The sequence below is a fragment of the Macrotis lagotis genome, chromosome 1 (assembly GCF_037893015.1).
Source record: "Macrotis lagotis isolate mMagLag1 chromosome 1, bilby.v1.9.chrom.fasta, whole genome shotgun sequence".
Classification (NCBI taxonomy): domain Eukaryota; kingdom Metazoa; phylum Chordata; class Mammalia; order Peramelemorphia; family Peramelidae; genus Macrotis; species Macrotis lagotis.
The window spans coordinates 279,237,061-279,256,637 of NC_133658.1; the positions used below are offsets into that span (position 1 = coordinate 279,237,061).

Genomic DNA, 19,577 nt, shown 5'->3' on the forward strand with positions numbered 1-19,577 from the left:
AAGGAGCTGTGGAGTTTGAACAAAGTTCAAGGACTATTCCCTTTTATTTAGAAAAGAAACAGAGATCTTATTGTATGATCTTGTTACCTCTTAGAATTCTTGTCTTTTCTCTAAGGATATGATTTCTCTCTCATCACACCCAATTTGGATCAAGGTACAACATGGAAACAAAGTAAAGACTGACAGATTGCTTTCCATGGGGGTGGGGTGGGGGAGGGAAGTAAGATTGGAGAAAAATTGTAAAACTCAAATAATATAATAAAAATTAATAAAAAATTGACTCAGTTCTCTGTATATTTTAGGGATGAGTTCTTTATCAGAAGCACTAGCTGTAAAAATTGTTTCCCAATTTACTACATTTCTTTTGATCTTGGTTACAGTGGTTTTGTCTGTGCAAAAGCTTTGTAATTTAATGTAATCAAAATTATCTAGTTTATTTTTAATGAAGTTCTCCATCTTTTCTTTGTTCATAAATTGCTTCCCTTTCCATAGCTCTGACAGGTAAACTATTCCTTGTTCTCCTAGTTTGTTCATAATATTGCTTTTTATGTCTAGATCCTGTATCCATTTTGATCTTATCTTAGTATAGGGGTGAGGTGTTGGTCTGATACAAATTTCTTCCATACTAACTTCCAATTTATCGAAGAGAGTGAAGCTGAGTCTTGTAGCTTCACATTCTATACTTTTTAATATTATAACACTCAGTAGTAAGATACATCACTGCCACCTAAAGGCTGCTTGTTGCAGAGAAAGTACATGTCTTAATGATGTTATCGGTGTTTTCATAAGTACCCATTGACATTATAATACTTGATTTCATCATATTTACTTTTAAAATTTGGTTACTTAATTTTAAGATATGAAAGGAATCCTGAACTGATCCTTTCTTGCATTATGCTTAGATTTCTGACCTTTTTCTGCAGTGGATAAAGTGCTAAATTAAACCCAATTTTTACTCTATCCCTACCCAGGAAACTTGAAATTCCAAGAAATAGGCAGCTGCTAGAACACAGGTTTTATGATTTTCAATGATACAGAAAATATAACTTACCTAGAAGAAGTCCACAGGTTAAGTCTGAGGGAATAAATGCACTACTTTATAATTCTTAGTCATGAGCTGGATCTAACTTTAAAGTAGGAAGGAAGCAGGGAGAAAAGTCAAGGATTGGTCATTATAATGAATGCTAGAATGAAAACTCCTCAGAAGAAAGTTTTTGGAGACTCTAGAAATGATCTATGATTCCACTTATTATCAGTGATATTCTGAGAGATTAAGAGAAGGGTTATAGTTCACATGTAAGATATGAAGCACTAGCAGTCCAGAGAGCTCCAGAGAAGTCAGGTAACTTCTCCAAGAAGTTTAAGGTCAAATAACTAATGTGTAGATGTTCATGAGTTATATTAAATAGTCAACAATGAGAAATCACATACCACATGAATAACTTTTAAAAATGCACAGTTGTTCTGAATTTACTGAGATGAAGCTTTCAACCCACTATGGATAAGACATTCACTTAATTCTCCTGCTGTGGGAATGGATACTGGGGTTATTCACATTCTTTTACCTGTATTCAGTATCAACAACATTTTTAAATTGACTGATCACATTTAAGTTGATTTTCTGGAGCCAAGGGAGAGTTTTTCTCAGTACTACTTTATACATAATGAACCCACAATCTTGGCCTTATTCCAAATGATTTCTAACTATGACTTTTCATCTTTTGTGCTCTGATTAACCTTCTATTCTCGTGGTATTACATGAGAGAGAATGATTCTTGGAGGGAGTGGGAAGTGAGCAAGGCAAAACTGAGGTAAGGGAAATCTGTATATCTCAGTCTTATCCTACTTATAGAAAGAGGTATGGTAGGATATTATAAATACATACACACATATTCACATGCATGTGTGCATATATGTATATTTATATACATATATATATTCCTTAATGAAACATATTAAGTAAGTCAGGAAATAGGACAAGCATAGATGAACCTATGAGGTTTCCCCAATCCTAGAACAAGGGACCATGAAACATGTATCAGGGGTCAAACATATTTGAAAAGCATAAAAACATAATGTAATAACTGTATAAAATTGAAGGTAAAGTGCTCTATTTGTCTCCTCAATAACATAAATAGATTGGATTATCTTTCCATGAATCAATCAGGCTAATTCCCAAGATGCTGTTTCATTAGGGAATGTTTAGAGTCTAAAGTAACTATTGTTCCCTTAGGAAAAGGTACAGTATGCAGATTATTTTCCAGATCTTGATTACTTCCTGAGATATTCCCCCATGCCTATGGAAAAAGAGTTGTGGTGTGATCATGAGGCAACAAGCATTTATTAGTTACTTACTATGTCCTAAGGGTTATGCCAAATTTTGGGAATTCAAAGAAGGTAAAAGTCAATCTCTGCTTTCAAGGAGCTCACAGTCAAATGAGGGAGACAACCTGCAAATCTCTTGTGCAAACAAGATATGTACAGGATTAATTGGAGATAACCAATAGAGTATTATGCACTAGTGTTAAAGAGAAAGGGAGTTTACTTGTGACTTGAAGGAGGTTGGAGAAGTCAGGGAGGTGGAAATGAGGAGGGTCAGTCACTGAATGTATCCAGAATTTGGAGATGTATTGACTTGTGCAGGAGCAGTAAGGAGATTAATGTCTTGAAAGATGCGTGGTTCTTGCCCTCATGGAGCTTATAGACTCAACAGGGAGAAGTCATGAAAAACAAAATTAATTTATTTGGCAAAGTGAAGTTGGATTAATTCAAATCACAATAAGAGAAATTGCATATAAATATAGGGAAACAAAATAATGGCAAGGTTAGAAACAGATGCAGACATAAGAAATTTACTAGGGAAGGTGTTTTGAGAAGCATTTACTAGAGGGGAAGGCTTGTGATTTAATGAAGAGGATGGGTATGTCCCTTGTGTTTCTCACCAATTCAGGTCAGGTCTCTTGGAATGAAGGCCAAAACATTTTGGCAGTGATGAAATAAAATGCTTCTTAGGAATACTGGTTGGCTGTTAGAATATGCTTTCCTTGTCTTTGTTTAGGACACCTCTCTAAGAACTAACTTTCTCTCTCTCTCTCTCTCTCTCTCTCTCTCTCTCTCTCTCTCTCACCCTCTCTCTATCTCACCATTTAAACAGCATTTCATAATATTTGAGCTCATAGAAATGTTGTTGTCATTTTTTTTCCAGCCTGGCACCCAGTCTCCAACTCCCTCTGGTACATCTTCTACCAAGAATTGATCAGGGGTCCATTCTGTAAAGACTGTGAGTTTCATTTTGCCAGGTCTGACTATGGAATCTTTCCTGTTAGAGACTTAAAGGAAAATGAGATTCATTCTCTTTGGAAGGACTTTTTGTTTAGTGGATTGGAAGAACTTTTGTTTTCCTGGATGGCAATGCCATCTAAGGCTTGCCAGCTGGACCATTAGAACTTCAAGGAATCAGGCTCGAGGGTGGGTGGTATGGTACTGCTCTAGTATATGGGGCAACTCAAACTCCTGTTCTATAAATACGGCTCTGCTGAGTTGATTCATCCATTATCACTCTCTCTAGACCTCAGAGAAGTGAGATCCATCAGCTACCATCATGAAATTTCTTCTGCTCACTATTGGATTGGCCCTCATGGGTGCTATCCAGGCCATTGAAAACATCCCCTTTGAGAAAAATTTAGTTGTTGAAAAGGTAAGAGGAGGTGGGTGGGCTGGTCTGGGGCAGTGTTGCTCTTAGTAATGGGTCAGGAAGGGGGTGACAGGGTGAATCAGATTTCTAGAGGACAATGGAGTATGAAGGCAATAATTCTTTTGTCTATTATGGGTATATATCCTTTCCCTACACATTAGAACCACATTTAGACTGGATGTAAGGGAAAATTCCTTTATAGTTATAATGTATTCCAAACTTCAATGGAACTGATTCTGGAGAGTGAGCTAGCTTCCCTTCCCTAGTGATCATCAATGTCCAGTGACCATTTGAGAGGTGTCTTATATCTCTCTGTGATAACCTCTGAAATCTTTTCCAAATTTAAGATTATATATTTCTGTGATTTTGTGGTAGTATTTATTTTTCTCTTTTTGAGATTTTTTCCCCTAAACTGGTGATTTTATTTCCTAACCAGAATTTTATTTTAAAAAAATCTTGGCTATATTGGGAAATATTTTTTGTTTTCTAAGATAGTTTGAAAAAGAGATATCTCTATCTGTGGAGGGAGTATACTAGAATTAGAGGGAAGAACATTATTATAATGACTGCTAGGCTGAAAACTCCTCAGAAGAAAGTGTTTGGAGACTCTAACACAGAAATGGAAGCTGTCTCTGGGAGAACTCCGATTGTATCTCTAGAACAGGGGTTAATACTACTGGGAACTCTTCCCCCCTTCTATTATTTTCTCTTTTCAAATCTCTTTTCTTTCTGTTATCCCCCCCCCCCCCAATAGGTTACTCTTCTTTTCCTCTTTCTATAATATTAAACCTTTAGACCCAGGGGTACTTGAAGATGTGACTTTCTAGGCCATTGAAAAAGATTTGTGTGAATGGAACTGTCTTTTCAGAAAAGTCGTTTTCCTTCTTGCCTATGACATTCAGAGGAATTCTTTCTTGTCTATGCCATAGTTATGAAGTAACTAGGGTTTAATAACTTCCCTGAGAGCAACCTAGAAGGGATCCTCTCTTTTTGACATCTTCATTGTTTCCCGCACTTGGAAATTCATCTTTTCTTTCATTTCATTTCATTTCTTTTTTTGTATGTGTAAGACATGAATATTTGTACATTTCCCTTGAATTATTCTATGATATTAACAATATTCTAGCAAATTTAGTACCACATAAATTTTAAGATATTTATAATTCTCCAATACTTAGTAGATCAGTGATTAATGTAGGAATTCCTTCCTCATCACAGTCCATCTCTGCCTTCTCATCTTACATTTTTCTTGTTCCATATTTTCCCATAGAATTTTCATGTGGGTTTTCTCCAACATATTATGGGACCACTTTCCACTTTTGGAGTTTTTTTTAATTTGTGGGTCTTTCTGCAACATTTTTCTTATCTTTAACTTTCTTAAATAATTGACCCATATTCTTTTCCTGTTGCATAATTCTTGAATATTATCATATAAGAGATTTCTCAGCAGAATTAAACTGCAGGAATGATCTTGGATGGATTGATTTTATAAATTTCTGCTTATGCATCTGCCAATAACTATGGTATATATCTGACTTGGATCAGGATTAATGGAAGACTCCCTATTTCTAACATAAAGTTTTTTAGACTCAAGCCAATGCTATAAACCTTGGAGTTAAAATTCTTCAAATCCAGGGGAGGATATAACGAGGGGAGTAGGAAAGAGATCAGCTATTCTTGGGAACCCCTTAGTAGAGTTTCATTAGTATATTCTCTATAGATTACAGGATCATGGTATCTCAGACAAGAAGTAAAGACCATGAGCTTCTCCCTTTCCTTATTGGGTATGGACATTAAGGAAGTGAACATGACTCCTGAAGGCAATCTGGAACTGGTTGTGTTAGAGCAGTAAGTACCACATTCTCCTAAAATGATAAAAATAAAAAAAAAATCTATCAGGAAATAGAGAATGTTAGCTTTGAGGGATATTTTTAAGGCAATTGACTAGACAGGTTTTGGGGGATGATACTGAAAACTAGGCCTTGCTTTTAGCAAGCCACAAAGCGCAAGAGACCTTGGCACAGATTATTTTTTGCGTTTGATTGTTTTTGTTCTTTGCAAGGCAATGGGGTTAAGTGACTTGCTCAAGGTCACACAGCTACATTAACTAATAAGTGCCTGAATCCAGATTTGAACTCAGGTCCTCCTGACTCCAGGGTTTGTGCTCTATCCACTGAGCCACCTAGCTGCCTCCATGGCACAGATTACTAAAGCAAAATTTTATCCTAATGGAATCAAGTCTTTTCCCCTAAATAGAATTTTAGAAGTCCCTTCCTGAGTCTCTGACTCGAATCATTCTGACCATAGGCATAGGACCTTGTATAAATGATAAAAAGCATCAGAATGCAAATGGTGGATCTGGTGTTTTCTTATTGCCTCAATGATGAGAGAAATTTAATTTATAGGACTTTTAGGTAGAATAAAAGGAAATCAGAGCAAACAGCAATTTGGTTAAAACTGGTAGGATTCAGGAACTTGTGTTTGTCTCTTTCAGGTGGGAAAAAATCAAAAGAAGTGAACCTGAAATTGTGGGCAAGGTCTTGGCACCTTCAGAATATTAAGATATTTATAATTCTCCATAGCTGGTAGATAGTACCTAGGAAGGAAGTAGAGAACTTTACATCTTGAAAGTATATTCCCTTAAGCTATAGAGCCTTCCACATCCAGTAAATCACTTGATTGTTTGGCTTGTTTTTCATAAAAACCTCTATTAACACATAAATAATTATCTGACTTAATGAACTATCAATTTATTTATCAAGAAAAGTTTAATTTGAGCAAATCAAAAGTATTTGTTGAATAGAATTGATTTGAATCAAATAATTAGCTTGTCATTTGCTTCAGAGTGATAAAAAGAACTAGATACTTTCTCAGATTTTCCTTCATTCTCAATTGAATCAGGTGTGGTATGACCTCTTCAAACTATCCTTATTATTCTTGACTCCCCTTCATTCTTCTGGTCCCACAGCCTGGTAGTTGGTTTATAAAAAGTGGGGTTTGAGAAAAGACTGACAAGTTTGATTGACTTTTCAGGACTGACAAGTGTGTTGAGAAGAAACTTCTTCTAAAGAAAACTGAGAAACCTGCTGAATTTGAGATCTATAGTAGGTATTGCCAGGTCTTGGTTCCAAATATTTCTTAAACAGTCCCTATTTGCATGTTGCTCCAGTAAGGAAGCATATTCTCCCATGGCTGACAAAATAAAAGGGCTTTTTCTTACCCTTTTTCTTTTTTTGAGATTCCAAAATTTAAACCTATATTGATAACTGGGTTCTTTTTACAGGTTAAAGAGAAATGATAGTGAGATGTCAATTTAAAACTGAAATATTAAAGTGTTTTTAAAGTTTAAGAAAAAATTTCTTAAGGCAGTAGCCAATAAAGTTGGAAAGGTGGCAGATGATATGATGCCACACAAAGGATTCCTTGCTTTGGTGTACGTTAGGGTTCAGAATGATGTAAAGAATTAAGGAGAGACTGCTTTTATAAATAGAAAGTTAAAAGATGAATTGTGAAAATTATGCTATGGGGGATGGGTCCTTGTATTTACTATTGAACTCTGATCACAAATATAGAATTTGATTACTAATATAAGAATGTGAACATGTTTTTTTCCCCTCAGAACAAAACTGGGAAATAAAGTACTGAGATTTTTTTCTTGCTAGAGTTATGACATTTACTTATGTATCTGTGATATTATTATTAGTATGGGTAGTAGAAAAACTTTTCAGATGATTCAGACTTTGAGAATCCCTATTTATATCCCTGACCTGCTACTAAATTACTATACCTTGGAAGAATTATTTGCCTCAGTTTCAATATCTATGAAATGATAGAAATGGACTGGATGACCACTAAAGGTTCTGTCCAGCTCAAAATCTTATGAAATAAGAATCCATTTATTGAAAGTAAGGATTTCAAACTTTGGGAACATTGACCTAGAAAGGACTGAGATGTGGAAGAGTATTAAGGGATAGGATTAGACATGAAACATTTGATTCAAGATTCTAATTCTTAGGTTAGGTATGCTTTAGAAAATTAGGAAGCATTGTTGAATATTAGCACCAGTTATGGAAACTGCAAGGGGTGGGGATAAAGAGAGTAAAAACCAAAAAGAGTTTCCTTTTATATCCCTTAGTGAACTATTCCTTGTTCCTGTGGAATTGATGGGTAAAAGTTAAATTGATTTTTAAAGTAGCAACCCAAATGTTTTAGATTAAAGAGAATTTAGTCTTTTCCTCATGGCTTTTGTTCTAGTTGCCTCAGAGTCTGCCTTGTACACATTCTCTGTGATACAAACTGATTATGACAACTACATTCTGGTTTGTTTGGAGAACAACAATGCCCAAGAGAAAATGGCATGTGCTCACTATGGTATGTATCTTATTCTTTCAAGTTTGAATGAGATATGGCAACACATCACCATTAATAACACACATCAAGAAACTAATCAGTCAACAGCCAGTTTAAGGCTTTATTAATGTGTCATGAAATATATTAGATACAAAGAATGGTCAAAGAGTTCAGTTTCAAAAGGGGAAGTCAACAGGCTAACCATTATGGTACTGTCTGGGGACCAGATTAGGGTCCAATGGAAATCAGAAGATTAATAATCATCTAGTCAATACAACTAATACAAATTGAGCCTACATATTTCTCTCTGTCTCCCTCTGTCTCTCTCTCTAGTGTTTAAGTATAAATACATATATAATATTTGAAATAAGTAATATGCATGCATATATATATATATATATATATATATATATATATATATATATGTATGTATGTATATGCAGGGTAGCTATTGGATAGTACACTAGGCCTTTGACCCAGGACTCATCTTCCTGAGTTCAAATCTGGCCTCAGTCGCTTACTAGTTGTGTGATCTTGGTCAAGTCATTTAACCTTATTTTACTCAGTTCTTCATCTGTAAAATTAGCAGAAGGAGGATATGGCAAACGACTCTAGTATCTTTACCAGGAAAACTCTAAATGGGGTCAAAAAATGTCTGAAATGATTAAAAAGATGACTGAAAATATGGGATGGAGGGGGAGAGAGAGAGAGAGAGAGAGAGAGAGAGAGAGAGAGAGAGAGAGAGAATCCTACTTTTGATTTCTCATCATGATGTCATGATGTGAAGTAACCCTGGCTCATGACTTTGCTTAGAGCATAAACTCTGGCAAATATTACCAAAACTGGAAAGGTTATAAGCGTAGAAAGATTCAGTGATAGACTTCGCCTGTTATCCAGCCTAGTTAAGTTCAGAGAGGTTCATCACCATGTGCTGCAGGGTGATCTTTTCAGTCTCAGTAACTCAAAAACTATCCTCTGGTCAAGGAATTGTAATTTTCTTTGGTGAAGGAGTACAAAACCTTGATGTAATTTGTGAAATAGATAATGAACAATATGTTAAACTAATTGGGTAAAGGATATACTATAATGAATTGCTGTGCCATATCTACTTTTGAATGAATATCAGTAGAAATAGTTGATGTTTATAAAGAATTTTAAGGACTACATAACCCTTTAAATAATTTTATGTCACCTGGATTATAGTTTGAATATTGACTAATGGGGCATGATGTATATCAAGGGTAGCAAAGTAGGGACCAGATTTAATTTTAAACACAGAGCATGAAAAAGAATACACATATGTTCTTCTGTAAAGTCTGTACTTACATGTTACTTTATTAATTAGTATAATTGAATCAACCAAATGTTTCAGAGAATTTGACTGATTTCCTTCCTATGAATTATGTAAATGAGGCTATATATGAGAAATTCCTTAAAAAATTTCAGCACTCTAGGCAAATGAATATTATTACTATTATACTATATTAATAATAGTAGTAATAGATCAGTTTCTTAATAACCTGCATAAGGATTATAGAGATTCTAGTATGCAGGCTGCTATGTATGACCTAACAAGATATATAGGAACATATCTTCTCTGCATTCTTAGTAAGGTCTTAGAAAAATAAATAAAATGACTTAAAATTTTAACTCCACAGTCAGACGACCAGAGGAAAACAAGGGCATGAAAGAATTTCAGAACATTGTCAGGACTTTGGCCATGCCCTATTCAGTGATTGAAGTTCGTACAAAAGGTAGGTACCTCAGATTTAAGCACATTATCCAGAAAATAGATATCTAAATGAAGAATTATATAAATTGAAATGGTTCTTACTAGTCTCTAATAAGTAAAGAGATCAAAGTTTTCTCTTGTAGAGAATTGCCTTCTTTTGGTTCATCATCATATATATCCTCCAGATCCTCTCTGGTTTGTCTGTGAATGAATTTGAGCCAGTATAAAATATAACCCAGAGAGGGAAGGTCAGTGATTTACATCCCCACTAGAACACATTAAAAAAATTATACCTATTTATCAACAGTGACATTTAATTGTGTTGGTATTTTATTGTAACCAGGAAAACTTTAGTCATTCTTATCAAAATTCTTTCCTCCATTCATGGACTGGAGTGTGTGTGTGTGTGTGTGTGTGTGTGTGTGTGTGTGTGTGTGTGTGAATATCAAAGGAAGCCCTTTCTGGGTTTTGTGAGGATGAAAGATTTACCTCCCTACCTTTTGCAGGAGTACTTTTGCTGTATGATTTCAGTTGTAGTGATTTTGCTTCCAAAGGCAATTTCTTTTTTCACCAAATGATGTCACTCAAGTATTTCTTTCTTTTCCCACAGACATGTGCCATGTTTAGGTAAGCTTGTGTTTCACTTATTTCTTTGGGGAAAATGCTTTCTACAGCTTTCTACATTTATGAGATTTCAGCATGTGGTGATCCCTATAATTGTGTGGTAAAGATTTTCCCCTGTTTCTTAGAAGCTAAAGGGGCCATATTTGTAATATAATTCTCCATGAGTAGATTTAGGTTAAGATTTAGAGGACCTGCTTTGCCAATTCTAAATTTCACAGGCTAGATTTGCTTCTTTTGGGGGATGATATTTACACTTGCTATATTTAATCCTCTTTGAAATGGTCACTTCCTTGACATGGAAAGCCAGGAAATCAAATCTTGTGAAGACCTTGTGAAAGGGCGATCAAAGATAAGCAAAAGCTATGAAAAAGACCAGAGAAATGATCTAATATAGCTTCTCCTTTTACATATGGGAAAATTGAGATGCAAAGAAGGGAATGGATGTGACCAATATTATAAAGTGCAAGAATTAGGACTAGAATCTAAGTCTTCTGACACTCTACCTTTTTCAGACTGCTGCATAATATTGTTTCCAATTGTATTCTACCCTCAGCTGTGCAGTGTAGTTTACTGAAAAATAGGGCCCATACTTTTATGTTTTTTACGTTCAGAGACATTGGACATGTAGTGGTGGTGGTGGTGGTGGTGGTGGTGGGGAATCAATTCTTTCTAGTCAAATGTGTGAGCAATTTCCCCCCAATTTCATTGCAAAATAATGTGGAATTATTTTCCAATAATTTTCACAACAATGAATTGTGATCCAGGTAAGAAATTGACATCCCTTGGCATTTTTCCTTTGCTCATTCAAGTAATTTGTAATTTTTTTTCACCTTTCATTATTCACAGGGAAAGCAGAGGAAGTTATCCATTTCCAAGATCACCTCTCAGCAAGGCAGAATCTATGGCAGTTCCCATTCTGAAATCCCTAATATACTGAAAACCAAGGATGCCATTTGATTTTTTTCCACTTTCTTCTTTTTATTCAAGAAAGTGATGCCTACCATGTTTCTGTCCTGAGCATCTTATGCTTTCTTTCTGAGATGTTTCTTTTTTTTGTAGTAAATAAACCCATTCCGCATTTACTCCTGAGAACTCTGTGTATTGAATTAGAGGGTGATTTGGGTGAAATTAAAACATTCTAGTTGGTTATAGGTCATTTAAGTACAGGTTTCAAAATTTTAGTCTGTTATGTACAGAATCCCACCTTGATCATATTATGTACTACTAAGTTAACAGTCAAATCAACAAGCATTATTAGTGCCTTCTCTAGGGTTCTGTCTTGGGTGCTCTTCTCTTTAACTTTCTTTGGTGTTCTCATCAGCATCTAAAGGATTTAATTGCCAACTCTATGCTGATAATTCTCAATCTATTTTTCCTGCCTCAGCTCCATATTGGCCCCTAATTTTGCATCTCCCATTGTGTTTTAGCAGTTCAACTGTTTGTTCAGTAGATGCCTTAAATTCAACATGCACTAAAACTCTTTCTCTTTAGATCCTTCCCACCTCTTACCTTTCCTATTACTGCAGGGCAACAACACCCTCCTAGTCCCTCAGGTTCACAACCCAAGTCTTTCTGGATTCTCTACTATCTCTTACCATCCCCTTCCCCATTCCCAGTCAGATCCCTCCTGTCCAAGTTGTTGTCAAGGTCTGTCAATTTTACCTTTTCAATATTTTTCATTTATGCCTCATTCTCTCCTCTGACATTAACACTACTCTGGTTCAAATCCTCATCATCTCAGACCTGGACTATGGCCATAGGCTCTTGGTGGGTCTATCTACCTCAAGCATCTTCCCACTCTAATACATCCTTTATTAAGTCATGAAAGCAATTTTCCTAAAACACAAGTTTGACCATGTCACTTCCCATGAAATTAATTCCAGTTGCTCTGTATTCTTTCTAAGATCAAATATAAAATCCTTTGACATTCAAAGCCTTTCATAACCTGCTGCCCTCCTACCTTTCCAGTTTTCTCACACCTTATTCCCTGTTGTATAGTCTTCACTTGAGTGACATCAGTCTCATTTTAGTTTCACGAACATCTTATAGCTCTGGGTATTTTCTCTGCCTGTTTAACCAAGCCTGGAATGTTCTTTCCTATCTTCATCTATCAACTTCCCTGATTTTCTTTAAATCCAAATTAAAATCTTTTATAGGAAGCCTTTCCCAACTGCTCTTAATTCTAGTCCTTTTCTCTCTTATTTTCTATTCATCCTGTATATGGTTTGTTTGTATTTATTTGTTTGCTTGAACACCCCTCCCCCCATTAAATTGTTATCTCCTTGAGAGAAGGGACTATCTCTTTCTCTTTTTTGTATTACCAGAATTTAGCAAAGTGACTGACACATAGTAGACCTTTAAATGCTTATTAATTATTGAAAAGATCCTAGACAAAGGAACTGTGGGGGGAAAAGATTAGTTTTTCTTAGGGAGAAAAGTAATAATATTAGACTTGGAACTTGAAGGAATGCAGGGGCCATATAGTTCGATTCCCTTATTTTACAAATAAATCCCAAAGAAACTAAATGAATTGCCCAAGGTCACTCAGAGAATAAATGACCAAACTGAGACTTGAACCCAGATCCTCTGTGCTCAATAGAGGTCATTCTGGAGCAGAACTAAGGGGAAAACTGTCCCTTTTGGAGCTTTAAGTTTAGGAGAACCTGTGTAGGAGCACAGAATCATAAATTTTGAGCTGGGAAATATTTCCCAAGGTCTTCTGGTCAATGCTTTCATTTTTTAAAATTAATTTTTTTCAAAAACCAAAATCCCATTTTCTCCCTCAATTTTCAATTGAAAAAGAAAAAAATAAAACCTCTATTAAAAACAAATATAGTGATGGAAAACAAATTCCCACAATGACCATTTATAAACAAGACAAAACAAAACCCTGTTTTAGTCCTTACTCTAAGTCTAATACCTATTTCTGTCTGCTATCAATTTGGAGCTGGAGTCCTTTGGAAGTGAAATTGATCATTGAGTTCCCAAATCATTCAAAGCTGTTTATCTTTATAATGTCATTATTGTATAATTTGTTTTCCTAGGTCTGCTTTCACAATTAGGTTATAAAATCTTCCTGAATTTCTCTGAAACCATACCCTTAATCATTTTGTATAGCACAATAGCATTCTATCACATTCAAATACCAAAATTTGTTATTCACTCCTCAACTGATGGGCCTCTCTTCAGTTTAATTTTTTGTGATTAAATAAAGAGCTACTATAAATATTTTTAGGTGTTTAGAGGTTTTTATTTACTCTCTTTCTAATTCTCCTTTCTTCCCCTTTGTTTCCTGGGTGAGTGAAATGTGTTTTTGTTCTCAACTGCGTATTTGTTTTTTTTTTTATGTTTAAAATTTATTTATTTATTTATTTTTGAATTTTACAACTTCCCCCAAATCTCACTTCCTAGCTGTGTATTTGTATGTGTTTATATATACATGTATATTTTTTATATTATTCCCTTTTTATCTATTTCAGATCAGAGGGTTATTCATGTGTTGCTTATTTCTCCTCTCCTTTTATCCTTGCATTTTAAACTTAATCTTATACTCACCAATTATATGAGGTAATTTATCCAATTTTCTACTCCTTTTAGCCCTCCAGAATGTTCTTCTTCGCTTCCCTTTACATTTTTCTTTAAGTTCATCAAAACATGTCAGAACTTTTCTCAGGGCCTCTATCTAATTAGACTTTCTTTATCCCTGATTGTGATAGAGTTTTGAGAGTATGTATCATTTCTCAATGTTAGAATGTTTATCTGTTCTTGTTTAGTCCCTTACGATTGTTAACTCATGATTAATTTCTTTCTTTTTTTTCAAGACAATGGAGTTAAGTGACTTTCCCAAAGTCACACAGCTAGGCAATTATTAAGTGTCTGAGGTTGGATTTGAACTCAGGTCCTCCAGACTCCAGGGCAGATGCTCTATCCACTGTGCCACCCAACTGCCCCTCATCATTAATTTTAAAAATATTTCTCTGGACTACTGCTCTTCAAAGTGTCTATGTAGCTCTGATGTTTTTCTCTGTAGGATTTTTTAGGATAAGTTATTCTTCTGGAATATCATATTCCAATGTCTCTGCTCATTTAAAAGATGGCTGCTAAATCTTGTGTGATTCTGACTGGAGTCCTTTGGTAGCTTAATTCTTTCTGACTAATTGAAGTATTATTCCTTGACCTAGAAGCATTGAATTTTGCCTAAAATATTCTTGGAATTTTCTTTTTTTTTTTTTTTTTTTTGGCAAGGCAATGAGGTTAAGTGGCTTGCCCAAAGTCACAGCTTGGCAATTATTGTCTGAAGTCAAATTTGAACTCAGGTCCTCCCAATTCCAGGGCCAGTGTTCTATCTGCTGTGCCACCTTGCTGCCCTCCTTCAATGATTCTTAAATGACCTCTGCTTAATCCATTTCTTGACTGGTTGGTTTTGCTATGAAAGACCTTAAATTTTCTTCTACTTTTTTTCCTTCAGTTTTTGGACTTTGATTATTTCTTGTTGTCTCATGGGATCATTGCCTTCCATTTGGTTTTTTCTAGGGTATTTGTTGCTTGGATGAGGTTTTATATACCTTTTATTACAAGATACTTTCCCAATTCTTTCTTTCTTTAGTAGTTCTATTTATTCTTCATTTCTTTCTTTAGCATTTTCATTTCAGTTACAAAAAATTCTCATCTCTTGCTTCATCTTTCCCTGGAATTCTCATTGAACTTATGTTCAAATTAGGTTTCACTTTGCCTTTAGCTATTTTGTAATCTTTCTCCTCTGAGTTTGTGTTTTGAATGTTACTGTCATTATAATAGCTCTTTATGGTGAGATTTTTTAAAAATCTTTTTGTCTATTCTTCCAGTCTACCTGACTTTGGACTATATGTTAGGTCCAGGCTTTTTATACTTCTGGAAGGAAGGTCTAGGATGAGCATGTGTCCTCTAGGGTCCTTCTACTGCATTTTTTGAGTACTGAGTGTTGTGTCATTTCTATGAATCTGTAAATGTGTTCCCAAAGTAGGGTGATTTAGTGCAAAGTTTAATTCCTACCCCCTAGTCTGAGTTTTGCAAGTTTTTGACCTACACTTGAATCTGTGTAATGATCTGGCCCCTAGTTGAAAGTCCTATTAGACTGTTTATGGACTTCCCACTATCAGTCACCTGAGAAGCTCTACAGGTTATGAGTGACAAGTAGATCTTTTACAAGTAATTGCCATTTTATTTGGCAGTAATATATGAAAAAGAATTGTCTGTAGATAATGCTTCCATCTTACTTTCTGAGCTATGGGAACATCTTGGTTGAGGAGAGGAGAAGAATTGAGAAGTAATGTCTCTTTTGATGGCCCTGTGACCATAACACCTGTGTTTGCCCAATCTGTTTTCACAAATCAGCAGCTCTCCTTTCCTCCCATCTTCTTTTCCCCTGCAGGGTTCTATGGAGGATTTATACAGTCTGATGCAGTCACTGTGCTTGTTTTTAATTAACTTTGTTTGCTCTTCTTCAGAGGCCAAGAGGAAATAAATGGCTTCCTGAACCTTAGCATTGAGCCAGGCTAATTACAGTCTCATGACCAGGAAAGAAATGAATAAGGGGAGGGCTATATTATCTGGATATGTTTTTGGTATACTCCGAAGTAGAACCATAGTTATGATTTATGGGAATTAGCTCTGAGGTTCCTGGAACTGAGTTCTCTTAGCTGCAGACCCTTCTGGAGCTGGTGCAGAGGAATGCTAAAGTGATGGGCTAAAGTATTCTATTTCTCCACAGGTTCCAGAGGGCTGCACTGTAGCCAACTGGCAAAAGGGCTAGATGCTCCACTGGGATCCCAGTACCCAGTACCCAAAGGGTATGTGGTAAATCATTCAAGGGTGGGAAGATAGGTTGCATTTTTGACTTCTAGCAATAGCCAGTTGTTCAACTTGTCAGCAATTCCACCCCTTTCCAATAACTATCTATTCTGTTCTCTCCTTCTCTCTCTGCAAGCTCCCAACTTCCTTTATGAAGTAGAAATGAGTGCTTCAAGGATGTAACTTAATATTTGAACAGCTGTAGCAGTAAGCTTTAGCACATAACTTTGAAAAAATTCCTTTCACATTCTAGCTTACCTGCTCACTGCTTTCTTTCAAACAATGGCAATATTCCTTTGGAGAGGAGAGGGAGTTTGCACTCTTGTGGCCAAGACAGGTAAGAAATTCACTTCTCACTTTTTTTTTTGAGGGAAACAAGAGTGAGTCACACTGGATAAGTAGGCACAAATGGGTTGAGACAGAGTCCTAATTTCATTCCAATATCTTTCCACCAAAATCTATTCCTCTTCCAAATCTCTCTGCTTCTGTTGAGAGTACTACCATCTTTCTAGTCACCTGGGTTGATAACCTTATTGTCTTTCTCTTCTTTTCACTCTCCCTCTCCTTATGTATCCAGTCAGTTGTCAGTTCTTGTCACTTCTTCCTCCGTGTCTTTCCCTGATGACTCCTCTCCACTCATACAATCACCATCCTAGTCCTAGACCTCAACACCTCTCTCTTGGACTATTTTAGGTGCCTTCTGGTTGATCTTTCTATTCCTAACCTCTTCTTCTTCAATCTAGGTTCTACACACCAGACAAAAATTGGTTATCAAGGCTCAGATTTGAATATATAATCTTTGTTCTCAACATTCTAGTGGCTACCAATAAACTCTAGGATCAAATATTATTTCAACTTTTTCTCCTCTTTTTTATATTTCTATTTTTGTTCAAGTTTTATAATATATGTCATTAATTTAGCACCATAGCAGGTGGGTTAGGGTTAGGTGTTTGGAGGGCCAGGTTTAGATTGAAGATGACCTGAATCCACACCTGGCCTCAGACACTTTCTAGTTTGTAAAATGGACTGAAGAAGAAAATGGAAAACCATGGTAGTATCTTTGCCAAGAAAATCTCAATGTGTTTATGAAGAGGACATAACTGAACTAATGGAACAACTACACATATATTATTTGTAAATGAGAAAATTTATATATTGTGTATATATATATATATATATATATATATATATATATATGATGAATGTTTAATTAAAAAATGACAGGGATACACAAACAAACAAGCAAAAATTTCGGTGATGACTGCTCTGTCTTTTCTCCTAATTTCCCCAAATCCTTCTCATCCTAACCAATTAATTTGTTTTTAATTAAAGTCAATTAAATTCAGTTCACCTTAATTCAACAATTATTGAAGAGATAGGCTGCATCTAGGAAGTATGCTTAAATGATATACTAGTACCCTTCAATATTAAGAGGCTAAGAGGGAGGATATGGACAAAAATATCATAGGAAAAGATGGGCATAGATAGGATTCAACCTGTTGAACACAGAATCTACATCAAGGACATCCATTGAAGTTCTACAAGACATTGAGGTCAATGCAGCTTACTCACCCCCTGCCCATTCTCTTCCATGACTGTGCCATCTTAACATTTTGTTTATACTTGCAAGGTTGATTGGTTGGGAGTTTTATTTCTGGCAAATGGAAGCCTCTCATCTAGATAGAACTTATTCCAGTCATTCACAAGAATTTTCTGAAAATTCCAGTTACAGCTGAATATGCAGTGTACCACTCTTTCTTGGAAAGTGTTTTTTCCCCCTTTCATCAGATTGGCTTGTTGCAAATGTACGAAAGGGAAACGCTCCTGAGATCTGTGAAGGAAATCCCTGGGGACTATGGGAAACATTCTCTTCTCTTGGTTAGGGCAAGACATCCTTTCCCACATACTGGCAAACTTTTCTAAGGCTTAGGGTTAAGACTTTAACATTTCACTTTTTTTTTGCCTTGTGGCACATAAAACTAAAACTAATATAATAATTTAAGAGTTACCTTTCTGGAATTGCTTTTTATAAATAGCTTTCTATGATGGTTGCCAATAATCCTTAGCAAACTTGTGAAGAAACTTAGCTCAATAATATTTTGGGGAAACAAAGAGCACAAGGTCATTTAAGTGGGATTATAGACATTTCCTTTTAAGGGGAAATTCAGAGAAAGTCTTCTTTTGGTCTCTACATCTTGTGTCTTGGAACAAATAGAACCAAGTAGAAGGAGGAAGAGAAAGAGTAAGAATAATATCCAAATGTTGGAGCAGTTATGGTTTCTTCCCCTGTGTAATTTCCTGGGGGGAACAATGGCATGGATCATGAACAATTGGTGAAGTCACCAAAAAAAATTGCTAAAATTATATGCTATTTTAGTATAACAGATAAAGGGGTAAGGTCCTCTAGTACTTGTTTATGACTAATTTTCTATTTAGATATTGTCCCAGATTGGCTTGGGGGTCACATGGGTTCTCAAAAGCCATGTTGTAGATTCACAAGAATTTGGAAGCTTCCATCAAGTTGGAAAAGCTTTAAGTACATTTAGTACATTAGTTATAGATCCCAGCAGTGTGGTTTAGTCTTGATAGATTTACTATTTAGGAAACTAGGGATGGAGTAATGACTTTGTTTCCAGCATCCCATGCAAGTAAGGCATGGAAAAGTATCATGGATGTCAAAAGTGCCCATCCTGATCATGGATTTAGAGCTAGATTTCTAAGAGACCTAAGTGGTCATCTAATCCAACTTCCTAATTTTACACAGCAGGAAACAGGAGATGCAAAGAGATGGAGTCACTTGTGATGTGAAATAGATCCTTAGGAACAGAACCAGGATTCTAATCCTGCCTCCAAATCCAAGACTCTTTTAACATCATGCTATCCTCCTTAAATTGATTGAATTATGAGGAGCTAAGCTCTGATCTGCCTCCACCCAACTCATCTTTTTGTTCAAAGGGTCTTTATGTCTATGTTCTAAGCCAATGATTCCTCTCTTCAGAGAGAGTACCATGATAATTGTATCATCAGAACCATGAAAATCTGGAGATAGCAGGTTAAGATATATTTTGAATTCTGTGAAAAAAATTAGTAACAAATTCCTGATATTGTAGTATTTCTCTGTTGTAGAGAAACTTTGAATTTTCTAGTTGCAAATTCTCTTCATTGTCTAATTTAGAGTTAAATCAAGAAAAGATGAGAAGACACTAGTGCAGATAATTCAGAGTGATGAACAATGAAATATTTATATTTTGCTTGGTTGTATTATTTTGCAACAAGAGTTATACTCTATTGTAAAACTGATTGAGGCTGATATAAAAATAAAAGTGCCTTCCTTGGGTATGCATTGGC

At 35.6% G+C, this 19,577-nt stretch overlaps 2 protein-coding genes across 2 annotated transcripts in view; both read left to right on the forward strand.

The window, feature by feature from the left end:
• Positions 1-3,574: 3,574 nt before the first annotated feature.
• On the forward strand, positions 3,575-10,403 carry LOC141516425 (beta-lactoglobulin-like). The gene is made up of 6 exons (XM_074227507.1): positions 3,575-3,697; positions 5,415-5,542; positions 6,728-6,798; positions 7,949-8,065; positions 9,703-9,798; positions 10,387-10,403. Exons 1-6 carry the CDS (start codon positions 3,602-3,604, stop codon positions 10,401-10,403), a joined length of 525 nt encoding a protein of 174 aa, XP_074083608.1. The 5' UTR covers positions 3,575-3,601.
• A 5,899-nt stretch (positions 10,404-16,302) lies between these two features.
• LOC141516451 (trichosurin-like) overlaps positions 16,303-19,577 on the forward strand; it is a 113,490-nt gene continuing 110,215 nt past the window's right edge. The window contains exon 1 of the mRNA XM_074227523.1: positions 16,303-16,566. The gene's annotated coding sequence lies outside the window, so the exon portion shown is untranslated. The remainder of the gene's footprint in view (positions 16,567-19,577) is intronic.